Here is an 18,616-nt window from a genome sequence, read left to right as displayed (position 1 = left end):
CATCTTGATATTTGTAAGGCTGTGTTCCTACAGAATTTACAAGATTTTGTCCTGTGGTGACTGTCTTTTTTTTTTTAATGTTTTTATTTATTTTTGAGACAGAGAGAGACAGAGCATGAGCAGGGGAAGGGCAGAGAGAGAGGGAGACACAGAATCTGAAGCAGGCTCTGAGCTGTCAGCACAGAGCCTCACGAGGGGCTCGAACTCACAAACCGTGAGATCATGCCCTGAGCTGAGGTCGGACATTTAACCGGCTGAGCCATCCAGGTGCCCCCTTGTGGTGACTAGTCTTACATGTGCATGTGTTTTTTTACATAAAACTGTGGTCCTGCACTATGGGGGACACAATTTTAAGTAACAAGAACATGGCTTATCCTGTCCCCTCCCCATTTGCTTTCCAGAAGTCTCCAACCACAAGCAGCACCACCTACACCTACCTTGTTTGAAATGTTAATGAAGTTATTTCTAGCTTCGCCTTCACACCAACTTAATTCTGCATGGAGTCTTCAGGATCTCCTTAAAGAAAGCTGCTTGCCCCTCCCCCCCCAATCACGAATTCATTTCCAAGTACTGAAGGGAACGTTTATTTTAGAAGTGCCTGCTTCTGCTGCATAAAACCTGGGCTTTTCTTGCTTTGGGGGCGGGGGGGGGGGAAGTTTACCGAACCCCTTTGAATAAAAAGCTCTGGTTCGTGCTGCCTCTTTGAAAACAACGCCTGCCTGAACACATGGATCAAATGGAAGTGGACGTTTTAGGGATGGCTTCTCATCTCGCAGGCTAAGAACGGAGTTTCTGGACTGGGGGCCACTTCTTTCGGCCTCAGCTCAGATGGAACGCTACAGCCAGCTGGGGTGAAGGGTGGGGGAGGGATTGCTTATTTTACTCACCAGGCATCTTGTATTCAGCTATATTCCCACGTGCTGGCACTCCCTGGTGCTGCTGCTTCACCTTGCACTCGTGGATGGACTTTCAGGAGTCTCAGGAACCCTTAAAACTCAGCAAAGGGATGCACCTGTGTGCATTGTTTTTAGCTTTCATCAGATTCTCAGTGGGGTCTTTGAATAGGAACACCTGCTCTTAAAGACCCCATATTCCAATAATCACAGTTCTGCAGCAATAGAACAGGAAGTTTTCAGAACTTATTTGCCATCCCTTCATGACAGAAAACCGAGGTTCAAAGCCAGTGAAGCAATGCTCTGGGCTCACTTCATGTTTGGAGTACAGGGAACCCCCAGCCTCTAGTCTGGAGGAAGCATCAGTTCTGAAACAGTCTCCAGACACCACGAGAACCGGCAACTGTCCAGGTTCTGTAGAACGCTGAATTTGCTGACAAAGCCTTCAGACAACAGACTTAAGTAAATTTCTGAGCCTCACTTTACAGGTGATGATCCATAAAACGGGCTAAATACCTACCTCGCGGGGTGATGTGTCCTGTAACCTGCCTGCTCACAGGACAGTGTTCTGTGTGCAATTAATGCGGCTCCCAGAGCTGTTCATCTGGTTCGTCTCCACTGGGAGAATCTAGCCTGCTAGAGCAGTACTTCTCAGACTTTAGCGTGCACACGAGTCACCCGGGTATCTTGTTTAAGTGGGGCCTGGGAATTTGCATTTCCAAAGCACTCTCAGGAGATGCGGATGCTCCTGGCCCAGGGACCACACTTTCAGTAGCGGGATACTAGGAGATGGTTATACTGGGCATGAATAATGTAATGCTGAACACATTAGCCCTGGCTTGGGCATTTGATCTCATAGCCTAAGGAAGGAAAACACCCATAAAGACGATGTCCTAGAGACACCTGTAAACAACAACCAACAAAAATATCCCCCAAAGGCCCAGGCTTTGCACCATTTTGCTGTTTATTTCAAGTTTACAGAGAAGCTTAAACATCTGTGGAAAAAACACCAAAGGCTTATTTTTCTCTTAAGTTCATGTACTTTTTAAGTGATAAATACACAGTATTTAACTTTGTACACCTGATAAAAGGAAAATGCATAGTAGAAAGGATCAGGAATAAAACAGAAGCATCGGGCATTAAATCAAACAGAATAGAAAACTCAGCAGTCCCACAGAACTCGGCCCATAAAGCTGTGAAGAGGATGGGAACCGACGACCTGGAAACATTCCCTAGCACCTTGGAAGCAAGTGGAGGTCATGGTTCTTCCTCGCCCAGCAACGCAAAGCTCCCCTTTGGAAGATGAGTGAGAGCAATAGGTTGAGCCTGTGTGTCCAAATGCTCAGGTATTCGCCTCCTTGTTCCAAAAGGGCTTTTAGGATGGGAGCCCTAACTCACAGGAAAGGCCAGACCCTGGGAAGCCAGCCTCTCCAGCCCCCAGAGCCAATGAGGGGCTAGCTAAGGCTTTCTTCAAGCCCCTGGTAAGCCTGCGGAAGAGACGGGGGCTGTGGAGCAGGGCAGAGGAAGAAGGAGCAAGAACTAGCACAAGGGCCCAGGTTGCTTATACCAAATTGGTCCCATGGATGAGCCAGCAATGGAAGAAACTGATAGGGCATCCTTTGGCTCACCTAGAAAAGCTGCCCGTGACAGCTTCTCCCCTTTCCTGACAGAGCCGGCTTCTGAAAAATCAATGTTTGTGCTCTGAGAGAATGGTAGCTCTACACTTTATGGTACGGCCCTCTGCTTATACTTTCTGGGGGTAGTGATTCCTTCCCACAGCTTTCTTTGGTGATTCTTTGGAAAAAAAAAAAAGTTATGAATACGGGCCTCCCCCCCACCCACCCGCCTAAACAGCCGACATTACCCATAGGAGGAAATCCGACATGGGTTGTTTCATGGTGGAAGAAACAGTCTTGCCTGATGCAGCTGTATAAACACAGAAGTTCTAGAACGCAGAAGCTCCATATGCTGCCCACCCTCCCTGGGCAAGCCACTCGGCCAGGCCAGAGTCCACACAGACAGGCTGGGACCTAGGACAGGGTGACTTTAACTATAACTACCGCAAGGTGCTTACTGCAAACTAACCAGACCCCATCTGCTCCCAGAAGGGGTGTTGCCCATATATATAAACAAGCGCAGGAATGCGAGAGGAAGTACCAGGTTACAAAAAAGAAAGTAAGCAGGCCAGACAACCCTTCATCTGATGGGTGTCCTTTGCTCTTAGAAACCAGCATTCCCTAATTCTGTATCGTTTACAAGATATCAAGAAAAGTCTGGCTAAATAAATGACACTCAAGAGCTTACGAAGATCTGTGGAAGCCAGTAACACTCAGGTTCCGTGAATAAACCAGGCAAGGGCAGGAAGGCCTTGCTTCACTGTCTCTCTCCAAGAAGTCCTCCTACCAATAATGATCAGACAGAAACTACAGAAAAGCATGGCCTCTGGACCCAGTTACTGACACTATTTCCCCCAAGCCAGAGTCCACAAAGCACTGGGAATTTCCCAGGGCAAAGGCCTTCTAGTTTTCCTCCCCCTTGAACTTCACACTCACCCGTGTCTGGCTCTGGAAAAAGTTGCACTTGAATAGCAATGAAAGTTCCCAGTATTAGTTGGAAGTCAAAAAGGTAAACCTTTTCTCTCTGGACTTCTGGCTACAAAACAGAACTCCCTGTGCCAAGCCCTGGTCCTCGTGGACCCTGAGGACTGCTCTGGGTGTCAACAATCTTCTCTAAAAGGGTGCCCCAGAGTGATTGGGTAGATCCTAATAGAACTTTGCCTGTCAGGATGAGAATCAAAGTATTTCATAACTGGCCCCCCAGAAACTAAGTGTTTCACGGACTACAACAATCAGCTAGTATTTAAGAAAACAGAACCTTGGCGTCTCTAGAATACACAAGTTACCAACAAGCTAAACTGCTAATATACAGGCAGAGGCTCTAACTGGGATCTAACATGCCTGAAGCCGGGGAACATATCCTGGAAGCTCAAAATGACCCCTGAACTACTCTAGAGTTCAGTCTTGTTAGAGAATTGAAAATATTTTGTTTACTCTTAAGCCATGTAATGTACATGGAAGTGTAGGATTTCACCCTGAAGTTTTTGTAATTTAACAAGAGATTTACCAGAGCTCAGTTAACTATTTCAGAAACCTGCTGTGACCATCAGTCCTTTAGGTGAACCCTTTCCCCTCTCCCCAAACAAGCACAGACTACCCTTCTGGGGGTGGAAAATCCCCCTTTGTGAAGCAATTAAGCTTCAAGCCCTTTCCCTTTTCCTGACTACAATTCCACCCATAAAAAAATTTAAAGTCCTTCTTACAAATAAGTTGCATCGAAGCTCCCTGCAGCTACTGAGGGCTGGCCCTGCTCTGACTCCGTGAGTCCACAGTCCTGGAAGGTGCCAACTGGCTTGGAGTTCGGGGGTTTCAGGGTTTGTAGGAGGAATCACACCCCCTCTTCCTCTCCCTTTCAAACGCAGCAACTAACTCTGTGGTCTCAGCCCACACCGCCAGAGTTTTCTGCCAGTTTTTCATGATTTTCAAACCCCACACATTCACTTGGTATATCTGACATGGTTCTGAGTTCACAATGAAAGATTTTTGGCATAAAAACGTTTTAAAAAGCAATTGTCCCAAAATGCATGTGGCTTTGGGTCTGCAACTCCTCACACCTGCCCGTTCAGCCAGCCAGCGGCCAAGGTCGATGTCATGGAGTCAAGTCTTTTTTTTTTTTGTCCCCTTTAAAACAACAAAGGAAGGAAAAAAAAAAAAAACAAAACAAACACCAGAGATGACGGTCAAGGCTCTACACACGTGCTGGGTTTCCGTAGGACATGCTGCTATGGAAACGCAGGGTGCAGCCTGCATGCGAGGTCGCGCGTCCGGGCAGCTACTCCATCGCCTCGTCGGGCCGCAGAGGATGCATGCGTGCGCGGGGGCCGGGGGCCGGGGCCCCCCAACTCTCGGCGCGGGGACCGCCTTTCACAAGAGCACTTCCTCCTCCCCCACGGGGGGCGGGTCGGGGCCCCGGAGGCTGTCTTCGCTGCCTTGCTTCCTGCTCACCGAACAGAAAACCCACGTTAAGGCAAGGCTGCCGTGGCCTGACCGGCGTCTCCCACGTTCCCACACCACCTGGAACGTCATTGACTTGGCTTTTCCTTCTAGATGCTCTCCCCTTTTCTTGCCTATATAAAAGTTTCAAAGGAGACTCTGTAACCCCCTCTGTGAATGGAAAAGCAGCATCATTTGCTAAAAATAGAAAGGAACCATATAAAAATAGATGCGAACCTATCCCTGTAACACCTCAAATCATCCCAAGTGAGTAGTGTGCCGCCAGCTTTGGGGCCTGTCCACGGGGTTTTTTTAGAGATCTTGATGGGTCCCCCACCCCACCTCAACCTTACTTCTTTACGCTAAGATTGAAGATTCTTCAGTCACCTGAAGGTGAGCTTCTTGAGGGGCAGCAAGCAGGCCAACCTGCATATGTCTGCAAATGGTGGTCAAGAGAACTGCCCCCCGCACACAGGCCCAAGAGACACCTTGGATGGAGAGAAGGCCCCTCCTCTTGGTGATGTGAGTGATCAGAGCAGAAGAGACCAAGGAGGAAAGGCATCCCTGTGCCCCTGAGAGCCCATATCCTGAAGCTAGACCTGCCCGGGGGACAGACTGGGCTATTATGGGAGCTGGGAATGAAAATCCCTGAGGAGAAGGCTGAATCCCTTGCCACCAGCAAGCGATGACAGCCCCATCTAAGGGAAGCCACTGGGCTTGCCACATTGGACTAACTAACATCTGCTGTATGCCCCTGGCCAGGAGGGAAACTCTGTCCCTGCACAAGGGAAGAGAAAAGCGTGATGTCTGTACATTCCTAGGAAGAAACATCTCTTTGTTTAAAAGGCAAGCTCATTGGCTTTTTATGTTTCTGCCACAGAAGAGGGGGTCAAATCTCCAGGGAAGAAAGCGGTAACTAGATGTCAAATCAGGTCCTTCACTTCTGCCCTAGAAGCACTGCTTGGTCCAGCTGGCTTTTAGTTTAGATGGTCGGCTGCAGGCCTTGGGCCCCAGGCCTCCAACACCTGAATAAGCCCTATGAACTCGAGTGCTGGGTCATCTGGACAATCGAAGCATCCCACCAGCAGGCTGAGGGCAAGAGCAGGTAATGCCCAGGTGCTACTGGGACTGCAGGTGAGGGAATAAAGGGGAACTAAAACCCTCTGGGCCAATCTCAGTCTGTTGGTATCTTGTGATTTTGAGCTCACTGAAAATAATGAATGACAGACTTGCACACAGATGGGAGGTCAACCCTAACACTTCAGGTTGAGAAGAAAAAGACCTGGCTGGTTCAGTCCGTAGAGCATGCGACTCCTGATCTCAAGGTTGTGAGTTCAAGCCCCACGTATGCGTGAAGCCTACTTAAAAAAAAAAAAAAAAAAAAAAAAGCCTGCTCATTAGGCTTCCACTCTCTGTCACCATGGCAGGTCAAAGAGTAGACAGGGCCACCCTGTCATCTGGCAGCAGAGAACTGGGGACCAACCTAGCAGGGAGGAGGCAGTCTCAGGCTGCCAACAACCGGCTGGTTGCTAACTGCCGCTTTCCCGGAGCGTAAACAGTCCGCTGCATGCCTATATAAGCCCTTGACTCCTGTGACACAGGTCATTCCATCTCACCAAACACAAATGGCTGCTGCTTGTATGTGAATGGCCATAGCAGCATTCACTTTGAGAGCCAAAATGGGAACAGTGTCCATCACTTAATGAAGGGATGTATAAAATGTGGCCTATCCATACAATGGAATAGAATTTGACCATAAAAAGGAATGAAGCACCGACACCTGCTGAACCTTGAAAAATGACGCCGAGTGAGAAAAGGCAGACACAAAAGGTCACATACTGTACGATTCCATTGATGTGAAATGTCTAGAATAGGCACCTCCATAGAAACTGAGAGTAGATTAGCACTGGCTGGGAATGGGGAGCTAGTGGTGATAGCTAAGGGTGCAGGGTTTCTTCCGGGGCTCATGAAAATGTTCTCAAATTGATTGTGGTGTTGGTTGTAGAGCCCTGTGAATATATTAAAAACTACTGAATCATACACTCTAAATGGGTGAAATGTGTACTATGTGAATTATATCTCAATAAAGCTGCTCTTAAAACACAAAAATGGCTTTCCAGTTATTGACCTGGAGCTCCCAGTTGAGAATGAGGTAGTGAGTGGAACTCAAAGGAAAGAACACTGGAATTTCTATCTTGCCACAGGCACTAGCAGGGTGAGAGGCAGCAGGGGTGCTGAGTGTGGACCGTCTCAGTGCACAGGGACAAAAATTCTCACCTGCCCTGGGAGGTGGGGTAATGCTGACAAGACTATGTGTTTAGAAGACGGATGGCCAAAAGGGAAAAGGTTCAGATCCACCCAGGGGACAGAGGACTCTCACAAGGATTTGCAGCAGGCTGGAAGAGGGCTTATTTTCTAGGTCCTAACCCATCGGAGAAGAAAGGGTAGATGCTGGACAGCCCCAGAGCATAGCATGCCTGATCTAAGCTCTGACCACATGGACCCAGAGCAGGGGCAGCCATGGGACCCTGCGACGCAGCTTCAATGCCGTTGACGTGCACTGAGAACGTGTGGGTACCAGACTGGGTCATGAGACCTGGGTGAATTCACAGGCATTCCGGGTGGAGCGCCATGCACCCGCAGCCCAGCCCACATGCACGACCCGCCGTCGGGTCCAAGCCCCTGGATGACCCTTGTTTTTATCCTAGGTCCCGAGGCCCAAGGTGAGCCTGGGCACACAGCCCAAGCTGGAAAGAGCCTCCGCCTGGGTAGGGGTGCCCCGCACTCTGCAGCTGCCCCCGCCCCCAGGCTCCGGCAGAGGCTACAGCGCAGGCAGGCAGGCATTACCTTGGGCTCAGACAGGGGCTCACACTCCCTGGTTGGTTTTTTGCTGGAATGGCCAGAGGGGAGGGAAAAGGGAAGTGAGAAGGGACACGGGATCTATGAGATGCCTGTCCCCCACCCCAGAGACACTCAGACCCCAAACACCAGCTTCACAAAGCTGCTGCCAGGGGGATATTGAGCAGGGCATCTCTGCTGTGACACACTGGGTCACATGAGAGAGAGGGCTTGCTCGTCCACCACAGGGCTGATAATCCCACCATCAAGCATGCATGCTTCTGGGCCACAAAAACACTTTCTGATTGTCAAGAGGTTCCCCCAGTTATGCAAGTCTCCCTGAGAAAGGTATAACTCCAGTGTGGGTTAGCAGTCAGCAAAAGGAGGTGGGCTGAGCCTGGGGTGGGGCAAACCCAAACCCAGCAGCTTCTCTGATTTCCTGGAAGGTCTGGTCTGAGTCGTTCCAGGGATGGGCCCAGGCAGAGGGGGCTGGGCAAGGCTGCCCTCCGGCTCCCCACCCCACAGGAAGGCGGGTGGATACTCAGGGTGGATACTCACGTAAGCAGGTTTCCAGGCGCTGACAATGAGCGCTCCTCCCGCCGGCTGCCCTCAAACGGGTTCCCAAAGGAGCGTTTCCGTATCATGGTCTTCACCAGGATCTGAAGGAGAGAGGAGGAAGCTGGGCCACCTGGGGGAGACTCCAGGCAACAGCCTCCCTTGTGCCACCCCCCAGGTGCTAGCTCCCTCTTCCTTTCTCTCCCAGCCCCCAACAGCTCCCAGGGCTTGTGGCTGGTGACTGGCCTTTGAAACACCCTGGGCAGCATCCCTCCCACCCAGGACACAAAAGCCAAAGCCATCATCAAATCTGACTAGTCCGCACCCAAAACCATTTATGGCTCCCTGGCTGTCAATAAGATAAGGTCCAAAATCCTTGCTCTGACAGTCTCCTATCTTAATCTCTACCTGAGCCTCAGGGGGACCCTGTGCTCCAGAAGAGCTGGCCTGCACTGTCCCTCCTCTTCCAGGTGTCTCTGCATCTGGCACCATTTGTTTCACCTGAGCCATCGCTGCACATGCCCTCCTGGCCCATCAACCTGTCTCATCTTCAAATCTGGGCCTTTACTTTCAGTGCAAGCTATCTATGACCACCCCAACGAGAAACCCAACTATTGTTTTCCAGGTCAAATTAACAAGGGCTGCACTTTTATTTTAATTGAAATATAATTCACAAAGTAGGAAATTCACCATTTTAAAGTGTAAAGTTTAAGGGGTGCCTGGGTGGCTCAGGCCATTAAGTGTCTGACTTTGGCTCAGGTCATGATCTCATGGTTCATGGGTTCAAATCCCGCTTTGGGCTCTGAGCTGACAGCTCAGAGCCTGGAGCCTGCATCAGATTCTGTGTCTCCCTCTCTCTGCCCCTCCCTCACTTGTATTCTCTAAGATAAATAAATAAACATTAAAAATAATAATAAAGTTAGGGCACCTGGGTGGCTTAGTCAGCTAAGCGTCCGATATTGGCTCAGGTCAGGATCTCAGTTTGTGAGTTCAAACCCTGCATAAGGCTCTGTGCTGACAGCCAAAGCCTGGAGCCTGCTTTGGATTGTCTCCCTCGCTCTATGCCCCTCCCCTGCTCACACTCTGTCTCTAAGATAAGTAAACATTAAAAAAAATAATACGGTTCAATGGTTTCTAGAACATTCACATCACCACTAACTTCAGAACATTTCCTTCACCCCAAGAAAAAAAAGCAGTACCCACACCCCATTTCCCCTCCCCCCAGGCCCTGGCAACCACGGATCTGAGTCCTGTCTCTGTGGACTGGTCTATTCTGGACATCTCACACAAATGCAACCACACAGTGTGTCTGGCTTACCACACTGCGCATCATGCTTTCAAGGTTCACCCTGTTGCAGCTTGAATCAGTGCTTCATCCCTCTTCGCTGCCAAAGAACATTCCTTTGTACAGATAGGCCACATTTGTTTATCCATTCATCCACTGGTGGATGTGGGGACTATTTCCACTTTTTGGCTATTGTGAATAACGCTATGAACATCCAGGTACACATTTTTGTGTGTGGACATGTTTTCCACACAAAATGCTTTCATTTCTCTCGAGTACACACGCAGGTGTGGAATTCTTGGATCGTGTTATGACCATGTTCACATTCTGAGGAACTGCCAGGCTGGTTTCTACAGTGGTTACACCATTGTACATTCATTCCCACTGGCATCACACAGGGTACTAGTTTCTCAGGGGGCTGCGTTTTAGTGCAGGACAGGAAACACCCGACCAGGTCTAAGTTGCTGAGGCAGCACCCCAGGGCACCAGGTGGTGTGGCGGGAGGGCAATGGAGCGGAGAGGTGCCAAAGGTCCATCCATGTCTGAGAGGCCCTGAGGGCAGGCTTGTTCACTGCCAGTAGCGGGAATTTGCAGGTGTGCCCCCTCGTCCACTCTAACACAGACTGGGTCCCCTGCCTGGTTGGCAAACACCTGCCTGAGGAGAGGATCCCTTGGGAAAAGGTACCGTCCCTCGTCCCATCCCGCGGCCCCAGCTCAGCTGCCTTCCTCTGCCTCCCTGTCTTCTGCCTCACCCCTACTGATCTGTCCCATCCTTTCCAAAACCCAGATCAGATTCCCTCACTCCCTGGCTTAAAATCTTTCACCCATACAACTCTGGAACTTCTACTGTTGCTGGCCAGAGAGCCAAGGAAGGTTCTGGAGAAAGGAAGCGAATTAGTCATTTTTGGTGATGCTTTTGGCTGCTGTGTCCTGCAAAGGAATTTTCAAGGAAAAGACTTCAGCCCCCTGAAAGGTTCTAACCCCCACCCCCTCAAGCAGAACATGGTGCCTTTTCAAGCTGTTTTATGTGCTGAACTGTTTTTGTGTGTGTGCTGCTAAGAAGAAATCTAAGCATTTTTTAAAAACCCACCGATTTACCAAAAGGTGGAAACACTCGGCATCTGAAAAACGGATAAACAAAATGTGGCCTATTCATACTACAGCATATTCTTCAGCCATGAGAAGGAATGGCATGCTACGAGCCGGATGAACCTCAAAAACATGATGCTGAGCAAAAGAAGCCAGACACAGAAGACCACATCCTGTGTGATTCCACTGACACGAAATGCCCAGGAAAGGCATATCCAGAGAGACAGAAAACCAACTGGGGGTCGCCAGGGGTCCAGAGGAGGGGAGAACAGAGTGACTGTTAACAGGTACAGGATTTCTTTGGTGGGGGAAATGCAAATGTTTCAGAACCAGAGGTGATGGTTGCCCAATACTGAAAATATAATAAATGCTACTTTATTGTTCACTTTAAAATGGTTAATTTTATGTTACATGAATTCTATGTCGTTAAAGAAGAAAAGGAAAACACAGACTTAGAAAATGAAGGCTATGCCCTGTGGCAAGACACTCATGGTGCCTCCCTTGGGACTGTGTTCTGTGGCTTCTGGAACACACCAGCCCCTTCCTTCTGTGCCTTTGCCGGGGGTGGTCCCCTGGCAAGACCATCCACCCCGCCCCTCCCTGTGGCCTTGTCAGAGCAGCCAAACTTCCCAGCCCTCAGGACCCAGCGGAAGGGGCTCCTCCTCTGTGCAGCCTCCACTCTTGCTTCTCTGCGCTGGCCTGTCACCACATAATGGCACAGGAGGGTGATTTTTCCCACTCCATCTTTCTTACGAGGCCAGAAGCCCCATGAGGGCCAGTGCTGTACTCCATTCATCTCTGTAACCCTGTGCCTGGAACACACCGGGTGCCAGGAGGGGACCTGGACCTCCCCACTCCAGCCCGCGCCCTTGGATGACTACAGTAGCCCCTACTTCCTCCCTGGTGCCTACAGTCCATTTTCCAAGTGGGATCTTTCTAAGGCCAACTCAGATGGTCCCATTCCCCTGACTCAAATCCTGCACGTGCTCCCCACATCCCTTGGGACTAAGATTTAAGTCTTGGCTGTGGCCTCAGGTCTTGTGTGGGCTGGCCCCACCTGCTGCCCAGACTCATGTCACTGTCCCCCCACCTTCCTCGTCCTGCCTGGCTTTCTAAAGCTTCTTGTGGGCCTAGCTTCCTCCCACCAGAGGATCACCACGTTTGCTCTTCCCTCTGCCAGGAACACCCTCGGCCCAATAGTACCGTGGCCCAGTTAACACTCTGCCATCTTCTCAGTGCACACCTGCTTCTTCCAGGAGGCCCTTTTCCAACCCATCACACTGGCCACATTCCCCTCTTAGGGCTACACAGTGCCCCTTAGGGGTACACATTGCAGCCCCCGTTACATTATACATTTATCTATTGGCTGTTTGCCCAGCATCTGTCTCTCTAGGACAGAGGATGCACCATGTTGGTTTTACTCATCACTGTACCCCCTGCTCCCAGACCCCTAGGGTCCGACATCTTCTCCCAAGAACATCTCGGGCCTGGAACAGAAATAACCCATGGTGGGCACCTGGATCAGACGCCAGCTGCCTCCCCAGCTGTGGGCACAGGACATGGGTACAGTGGGTGGATGAGAAAGAGTGAGTGTGGGTGAGTTTTAACAGTGAAGATCATGCAGAGGTCCCAGGTCAGGGAGGAGGAGGAAGATATGAATGGATGCCCCACCCCAGTGGCTCAAGTTTTGGAAGAAGGAGAGAGAAAGTGTGTGGGGAAGCAGGAGGGAGAAGTGCAAAGCTGGGAGAGAAGGAGCCAGCATTTGGACTCCTAGAGGGGCATTTACTTGAGGTCAGACACTGTGTCTTTGTAGAAAGTCTCAGCAGTCCCCGGCCAGAGCCCAGGGCCCTGCCTGCCTGCTGGGGCCGACGTTGGCCAGACACACCCCAGGGCTTTCAAGGTGGCCATAGTGGGGTGGATTCTGCCCCTGGGACTGCAGCCCTGACCCCAGGACCTTGAGGATACTGGTCTCCCTCCTGGAGCCAGATGCCCCCCTAGGCAGGGAGGGGATTGGCAAGTGGGCGATTCCCAGAGTCTCCAAGGTTAAGCCTGAGGATTCCACATTCTGGCTCGTTTTTCCTGGGTCAGAACCCAAATGTCAGGCCATAAAAGGGGCCCAGGAGCTCCTGAGCACATGAATTGGGAGCCCATGCCCCTAGCCCTGGTAGCTGCCCACACAGCAGATGTGAGATTAGCTCAGCCGTCCACTCTGGAGCCTGAAGAGCCAGCAGATACGAATCCCACCTTGGAGACCTCAGCTTTAACTCCCACCCCTGGCACCTGCCCTGGTCCTCCTCCTGCTCCACCTGACATGCTCTGAGAGCAGGAATTCCAGAAGGGACAGTAGGATCTGTGGAGAGGAGCTACCGCTCTGCATAGTAACACAGGACCTGTCTGGAGACAGAACTAAAGCTACAAGATGCAGGGGCCTCCTGGTCTGATGTGTGTGTGACCAAGGCCGAGAGGCTGGTGGCTGTGGGTGAGGGACAGACCCGGCCATCCCCTGACTCTCAGGCCCAATATCTGCTTCTCAGATGCCCGCCTGTGTCCCGGCCTGTCCTCGCCGGCCCGCCTCAGGCTGTCCCTGTGCTCGGTCAGTGGTCCGTCCCGCCTTACCACGGTCGCCAGGCTGGGAATGTGTTTGACCGAATTCTCGACCTCCTCTTCGGTCACCTCGACCAGCGTGCAGTTCTCGTCCTCCGATGGCAACGGCTCCGCCCCGTGCCTCGTGACCCAGGGGTGCAGCTTCAACGAATGACAGGAGGGGTGAGGGGCAGGCGGCCAGCTCGCAGAGGCCGGAGAGCAAAACCAAGGCCCTGCCAGCGAGCAGAGCCAGGGAGGAAATGCGGGAGGGCAGAGGTGGTGGCCTGAGGTCAGGCATGCAAGAGAGCTGGCAAGCCAGGCAGAGGGTGGGGGGTGAGCGAAATGCGAGGAAACGTGGAAAAGACAGAGAGACAGAGAATGGGAAGGAGCCACCAGGCCGGGGTATGCGCCAGACTGCATTCTCCAGCTGGCCCAGGTCTTGACAGAAGTGATCAGATTCAGCATCTGCCTTTCATGGTGCCCAAGGAGCACCCATCATCCCTCAGCAACTCTCCTTCATGCCCGGAAGGCTCTGTTCAGAGCAGGCAGATCCTCCCCATTTCACAGAAGGGGAAAGAGAGGCTTGGGGAGGCACAGTGAGACCACTTAGAAGGACACAGTCAGGAAAGGACCCAGGCAGGGGTCTTTCCCATCCCACTACCCACCCCTGGGGTCCAAGCCCTTATCTGTAACCATTTGGCCTCCCTCTCTTCAAACGCTAGTTAGCTAGATGCCTAGGAGTTCCTGAAGGAAACCTCTAGATTTCTTAAAGAGTCAGATATATGCATGTATATGGCATTGGCCAGGGTGTAGTGGGTGCACAGGGGTCTCTCCTGACAGTGCTTTCTCCAAAACATGGAATTCAGCAGGTTCTGGGGGTGTCAGATTGCTCACTAATTTCCTTCCACCCTCACTGAGATTCTTCAAAGGGATGGGGAGGGTCAAGGAAAGGGCCCAGGACTTCAGCAGCCAGGGTGTGGAGCACACAGAGGCCCCAGTCTGGAGGGTGGATGCCATCAGCCCAAGCCAATCGGAGTGAGCACTGGCTGCCCCACTGACAGCAGATCCCAATTCCACAATCACAGTGAACATGAGTACAAACCCTCCTCCCCACACCCCGCCACCACCAGCACCTAGCGGCCCAGACACTGAGGGCATGGGAGGGCAGTGGGGCCAAGAGGGCGCAGCACTGTGGATGGAGGGGCGTGGGGCCTGGCCAAGGCAGGGTTGAGCCAAACAATTCCAAGCAGAGAACATAGGCCAGACCCCTGGTGCACATCCCATGGCAGAGCGGTGGCCCCCAGGTACCTTGATTTCTGGCACCACAATCCTTGATTCTGGGTTCTTGTCCAACATGCGGGTTATCAGGTCCTTCAAGTCCTCAGCTATGTCGGGCCTGGGGGTGGAAGACACATCAAGGGTGGAAAACATACACAGGACTACCAAAGGCTTGGTGAGGAAGATGACTTGGGACAGACAGGCAATACTCACTGATCTGGAAACTCCAGGGCCTGACTCTTGATCTTACTGTGTAAACACATGATCCGCTCGTCCATGAACGGGCACTATGAAGAGAAGTCAGGGACAGAGTAGCCGTCACTGGCTGGCACATCAGTCTGCAAGGGCTGCCACGTGCTGGCGTCACTCCACATGGGTTACAGCAGAGAAATAAATGTCCCTGTAGTAGCCCAGTCTAGTGAGGAAGCATTTCCCATGCCCCCAAGTTCTAGAAGAACCAGGAATGGACTTCTAGAAGGGCTAGAGCCCTTCCCAATCACACTGTGACTTTCCTCTGTAGCTGTGCTTTACTTTACCTACTCATACAGAAGCAAATACTCCTCCCCACCCACCTGCCCGGGAAACAATAAATACTAAGAACAATACATAAGATGTAGCAGCAACAGCAGTGACTGGTGAGGGCTTAACCTGGCCCAGGCTCTGTACTGACGTTTCTCAGAACCAATACTTCATTGGCTGCCCCTCTGCCTGAAATGTTCTTCCCACCAACAACTACATGGCTCATTTTCTCCCATCATTCTGATCAAAGCTCACCTTCTCAGGGAGGCCTTCCCGAGCTCCTATCTAAAGCACACCGTTCCCCTCAATGCCATGTGATTTCTCATCAGAGCACCTATGCCTGACGTTATATTACATTTGTATTTGCTTATTGTTTAATTCTTGCACTGGGAACATCAACTCCAAGAGGGCAGGGATTTTCATCTGTCTTGCTTCCTGCTTATTCTCCAGGGCCCAGGAACATCCCTGGTGCAAAGTAGCGTTTTGATAAATACCTGTTGAGTTAATGAATGCTTAAATTATTTCTGATGATGCTCTCAGAGCCTTAAGAAATAATAAATACTCTTCTCATTTTACAGAAGAGAAAAACAGAAGCTCACAGAGGTGGCATGTCTTAAGCAGTGCAGAGCTGGGATTTAGTCTAGATTGGGCTGACTATGAAGCCTGTTCATGCACCACCTCCCAGGTGACAATCAATGCTCTCACTCAGTGGAGGACCTGACCCAGGAGGAGGAGCTCAGGTATCGTGCTGGAAAAAGAAGCCTTTATGTGGGGTGCTCAGAAGGTTGGAAAAGGTCACAGAACGGGACCTGGTCCACTCCTGTCCAAGGAAAATTATTTCATTAAGAGCAGTTACTTGAGATCAGAGTTTGGATTGCACTAGGTATATCCATTTGACAGACTCATCATTAACCACTTAAGATCTGTACATTTCATTATACGTAGACTTTACCCCAAAGCGGGGGGTGGGGGGGGGGGCAGGCAGGGGAGAACCACAAAAAACTTATGAGCTCTGGCTGATGACTGCATTCTGAAGCATATGGAGGAAGTGTAGAGATCTTAGCAACTTACTCTAAAATGCATAAAAAAAATAAGGTTGAAGAAGGACAGACATGTGATAAAGCAAGCAGCGTGAATTGTTTATGGTAGAATGCAGGTGTGGCTGTGTGGGTGTTTACCACAGTTATTTCAACTTTGCTATATGATTAAAAATTACCTGAGCAAACACTGGTAGGGAAGATATTATAAACTATGACACCAGTTTCTTAAGCTTTCCTCAACAAAGCCACAAGTTCATGGACAGGAAAAGTCCACATTTTTATTGCTCACATAATTAATCTGAACTTCAGAGTTAAAAACTGAAGTTCCTAAAAATCAATAATATAAAACAACAGAGAGACAAGACAGAACTCCCTAAATCAATAATGACAAATGGATTTTCACTTCCATTCCAATTCTATCCCTCCAAACAACAACTTCTGGGAACACTGCTGAGAAGCACATCAAAGCAGTCCTAAGCTCAGGAAGAAAGAGGGCAGCTATTGATTTGTGATATGGGTCTCTCGTTCAGGAGTGGGAAGAGAGGTAGCACATTTGTGGTTCTTGCCCTAACTTCATCAACTATTTACCACCTCTGGAACCTCATGCTAATCCTTCTATTTTAACAGATCATTCTTCACAGATATGATTACTACATACAGGCAGGTACATTTGGAAAGCCATCCTTTCCATATTCAGGTCCAACTGTGGAAATGGAATGATACAACTCAATGAATAAGCAGTCTCCCTGCAAGGGTAACTATTAACCAGGGGGCCGCCTAGCAACACTCAGGACACAGGACACCCCACCCTGTTACCTGGCCAAACACAAAGCAGTACAGCGTCACACCCATGGCCCAAACATCCAAAGCCTGTAAGAAAAAGAGAGCTTTGTGTAAGGGAACAGGGGGCAGTGAGGGGTGTCTAATGCTTCTGCCCCGCCAAGAATCAAAGCTTCTTGCCTTCCTCTAAGGAATCACCCCTTCTTGACTCCTGATCCAGGGAGTTAAGGTGAGATTGATCCCACCCCACTCAAGTCTGGCCAGTAAGAGCTTCACTTCCCCCAGCCATTGTGATTGGCTTATGTGCCCCAGGCCTGGCCAATAAGAACACCACTTCCCCCAGCCACAGTGATTGGTTCAAAGATGGGCACATGACCCCAGGCTGAGCCAATCAGAGCCAACCCCAAGATTTTTGCTAGGACTCTTCAGAAAGAAGAATGTTCTTTCCTCTGAGGTTGGTAAGCTGATAGAAAGTAGCCTGGAGCTGTAGGTGACCCACCTACCTGGGCAGAAAACCAGTTCAAGAAAACAGTTGAGAGATGGAGAGATGGATTTCTGACTGAATCCCTGTATCTAGCCAAGCTGGATGCCACTCTTCATCTACATGATCCAGTGGATTCAGTTTAAGCCAGTGTGAGTTGGATTTTTGCCCCTTAAATCGACAGAGCTCCGCATCTCAGGCAGGTCCACACCTACCTTCCCAGAGAAGATCTTCCGGGTCTCTGAGAGCGACTCAGGCGCCATGAAGGCAGGTGTGCCCACGGTGTTAGAGAGAAGCGCATCACTGCCCTTGAACTCGTTGCTCACGCCAAAGTCGGCAATCTTGATGTGGCCATCTTCTCCCACCAGCAGGTTGGAAGGTTTGATGTCCCGGTGGATGATCTTCTGGTAGTGTACTGGGGATAGGGCGGACACCAGACAGGAGAGGAGGCAGGAACACCATGTGAGGAGCTCTATGTGGCCCACGGAATCCAGAAACACAGATATGGACCCCTCTGCTCTCTCACAGCCCCAGGCCTCTCCTAGCCTCCCCCTCCCAAACCTGCTGGATACCCACAGCTTTAAAAGATAAGGGAGAAAGAGTGTCTTTAAGGAAGTTCTCCCATCTTCAGAAAGAAGTAGTAGAACACTGACTGCCAATAATAATTAGTAACTGCCTGCTAGTCTAAGTTGTGGGTGCCGACGGTGCATGGAGAGTTTCTGCTGAGTCTGGCTGGCTTCCAGCTAGAAGTCTCAAGACTTGTGACAGTCAAACATATTTTCACCTACTAATGCCAACACTCAACCTGCTCACCACACCAACAATGACTGGAGCCGATCCAATGGAAGTGTGGGCCACAAAATAGGATTGGGGACTTGCTTAACTTGTTCCTGCCTGGATGTCAACCCATAGGAGAGAACAATCCTACAGTCTGGAAGACTCAACTGCATTTCTTTGGTGGTAGTGGTGATGATGATGATGGTATCAGTAATAGGGCCAGCAGGGCGGCACCTGGGTGGCTCAGTCAGTTAAGTAATAGGGCCAGCAGCTCCATTTGTTGAGTGCCCAGTCTGGGGCCTAGCCCCATGTTAAGTGCTTCTCATGGACCCCATTTAAATCTCATGACAATACTACGTGATAGGCCAGGTTAAAGGACAAAATGTTTAACAACCAGAAGCAGAAAGGACACCTGCCAATCTGAGCTACTAATATGTACTGGCTGATTT

At 50.5% G+C, this 18,616-nt stretch overlaps 1 protein-coding gene across 5 annotated transcripts in view; it reads right to left on the bottom strand.

Annotated features, from left to right (window-relative positions):
* Window positions 1–1,839: 1,839 nt before the first annotated feature.
* Window positions 1,840–18,616, bottom strand: part of CAMKK2 (calcium/calmodulin dependent protein kinase kinase 2) — a 47,647-nt gene continuing 30,870 nt past the window's right edge. Inside the window, exons 10-17 of one of the 5 annotated variants that reach the window (XM_023241394.2) lie at window positions 17,606–17,805; window positions 16,946–16,999; window positions 14,784–14,857; window positions 14,601–14,688; window positions 13,326–13,454; window positions 8,339–8,439; window positions 7,790–7,832; window positions 1,840–4,946 (exon numbers count right to left, since the gene is read on the bottom strand). In XM_023241394.2, the coding sequence (XP_023097162.1) occupies window positions 4,782–4,946; window positions 7,790–7,832; window positions 8,339–8,439; window positions 13,326–13,454; window positions 14,601–14,688; window positions 14,784–14,857; window positions 16,946–16,999; window positions 17,606–17,805 (854 nt within the window). In that variant the 3' untranslated portion in view covers window positions 1,840–4,781. The remainder of the gene's footprint in view (window positions 4,947–7,789; window positions 7,833–8,338; window positions 8,440–13,325; window positions 13,455–14,600; window positions 14,689–14,783; window positions 14,858–16,945; window positions 17,000–17,605; window positions 17,806–18,616) is intronic. The other 4 variants (XM_023241397.2, XM_023241396.2, XM_023241395.2 and 1 more) reach the window with 4 other exon arrangements.

The sequence above is a fragment of the Felis catus genome, chromosome D3 (genome assembly GCF_018350175.1).
Source record: "Felis catus isolate Fca126 chromosome D3, F.catus_Fca126_mat1.0, whole genome shotgun sequence".
In the NCBI taxonomy this organism is placed as follows: domain Eukaryota; kingdom Metazoa; phylum Chordata; class Mammalia; order Carnivora; family Felidae; genus Felis; species Felis catus.
Note: the sequence above shows the minus strand (reverse complement) of the source record. Positions and strands in the feature narration are given on the sequence as shown.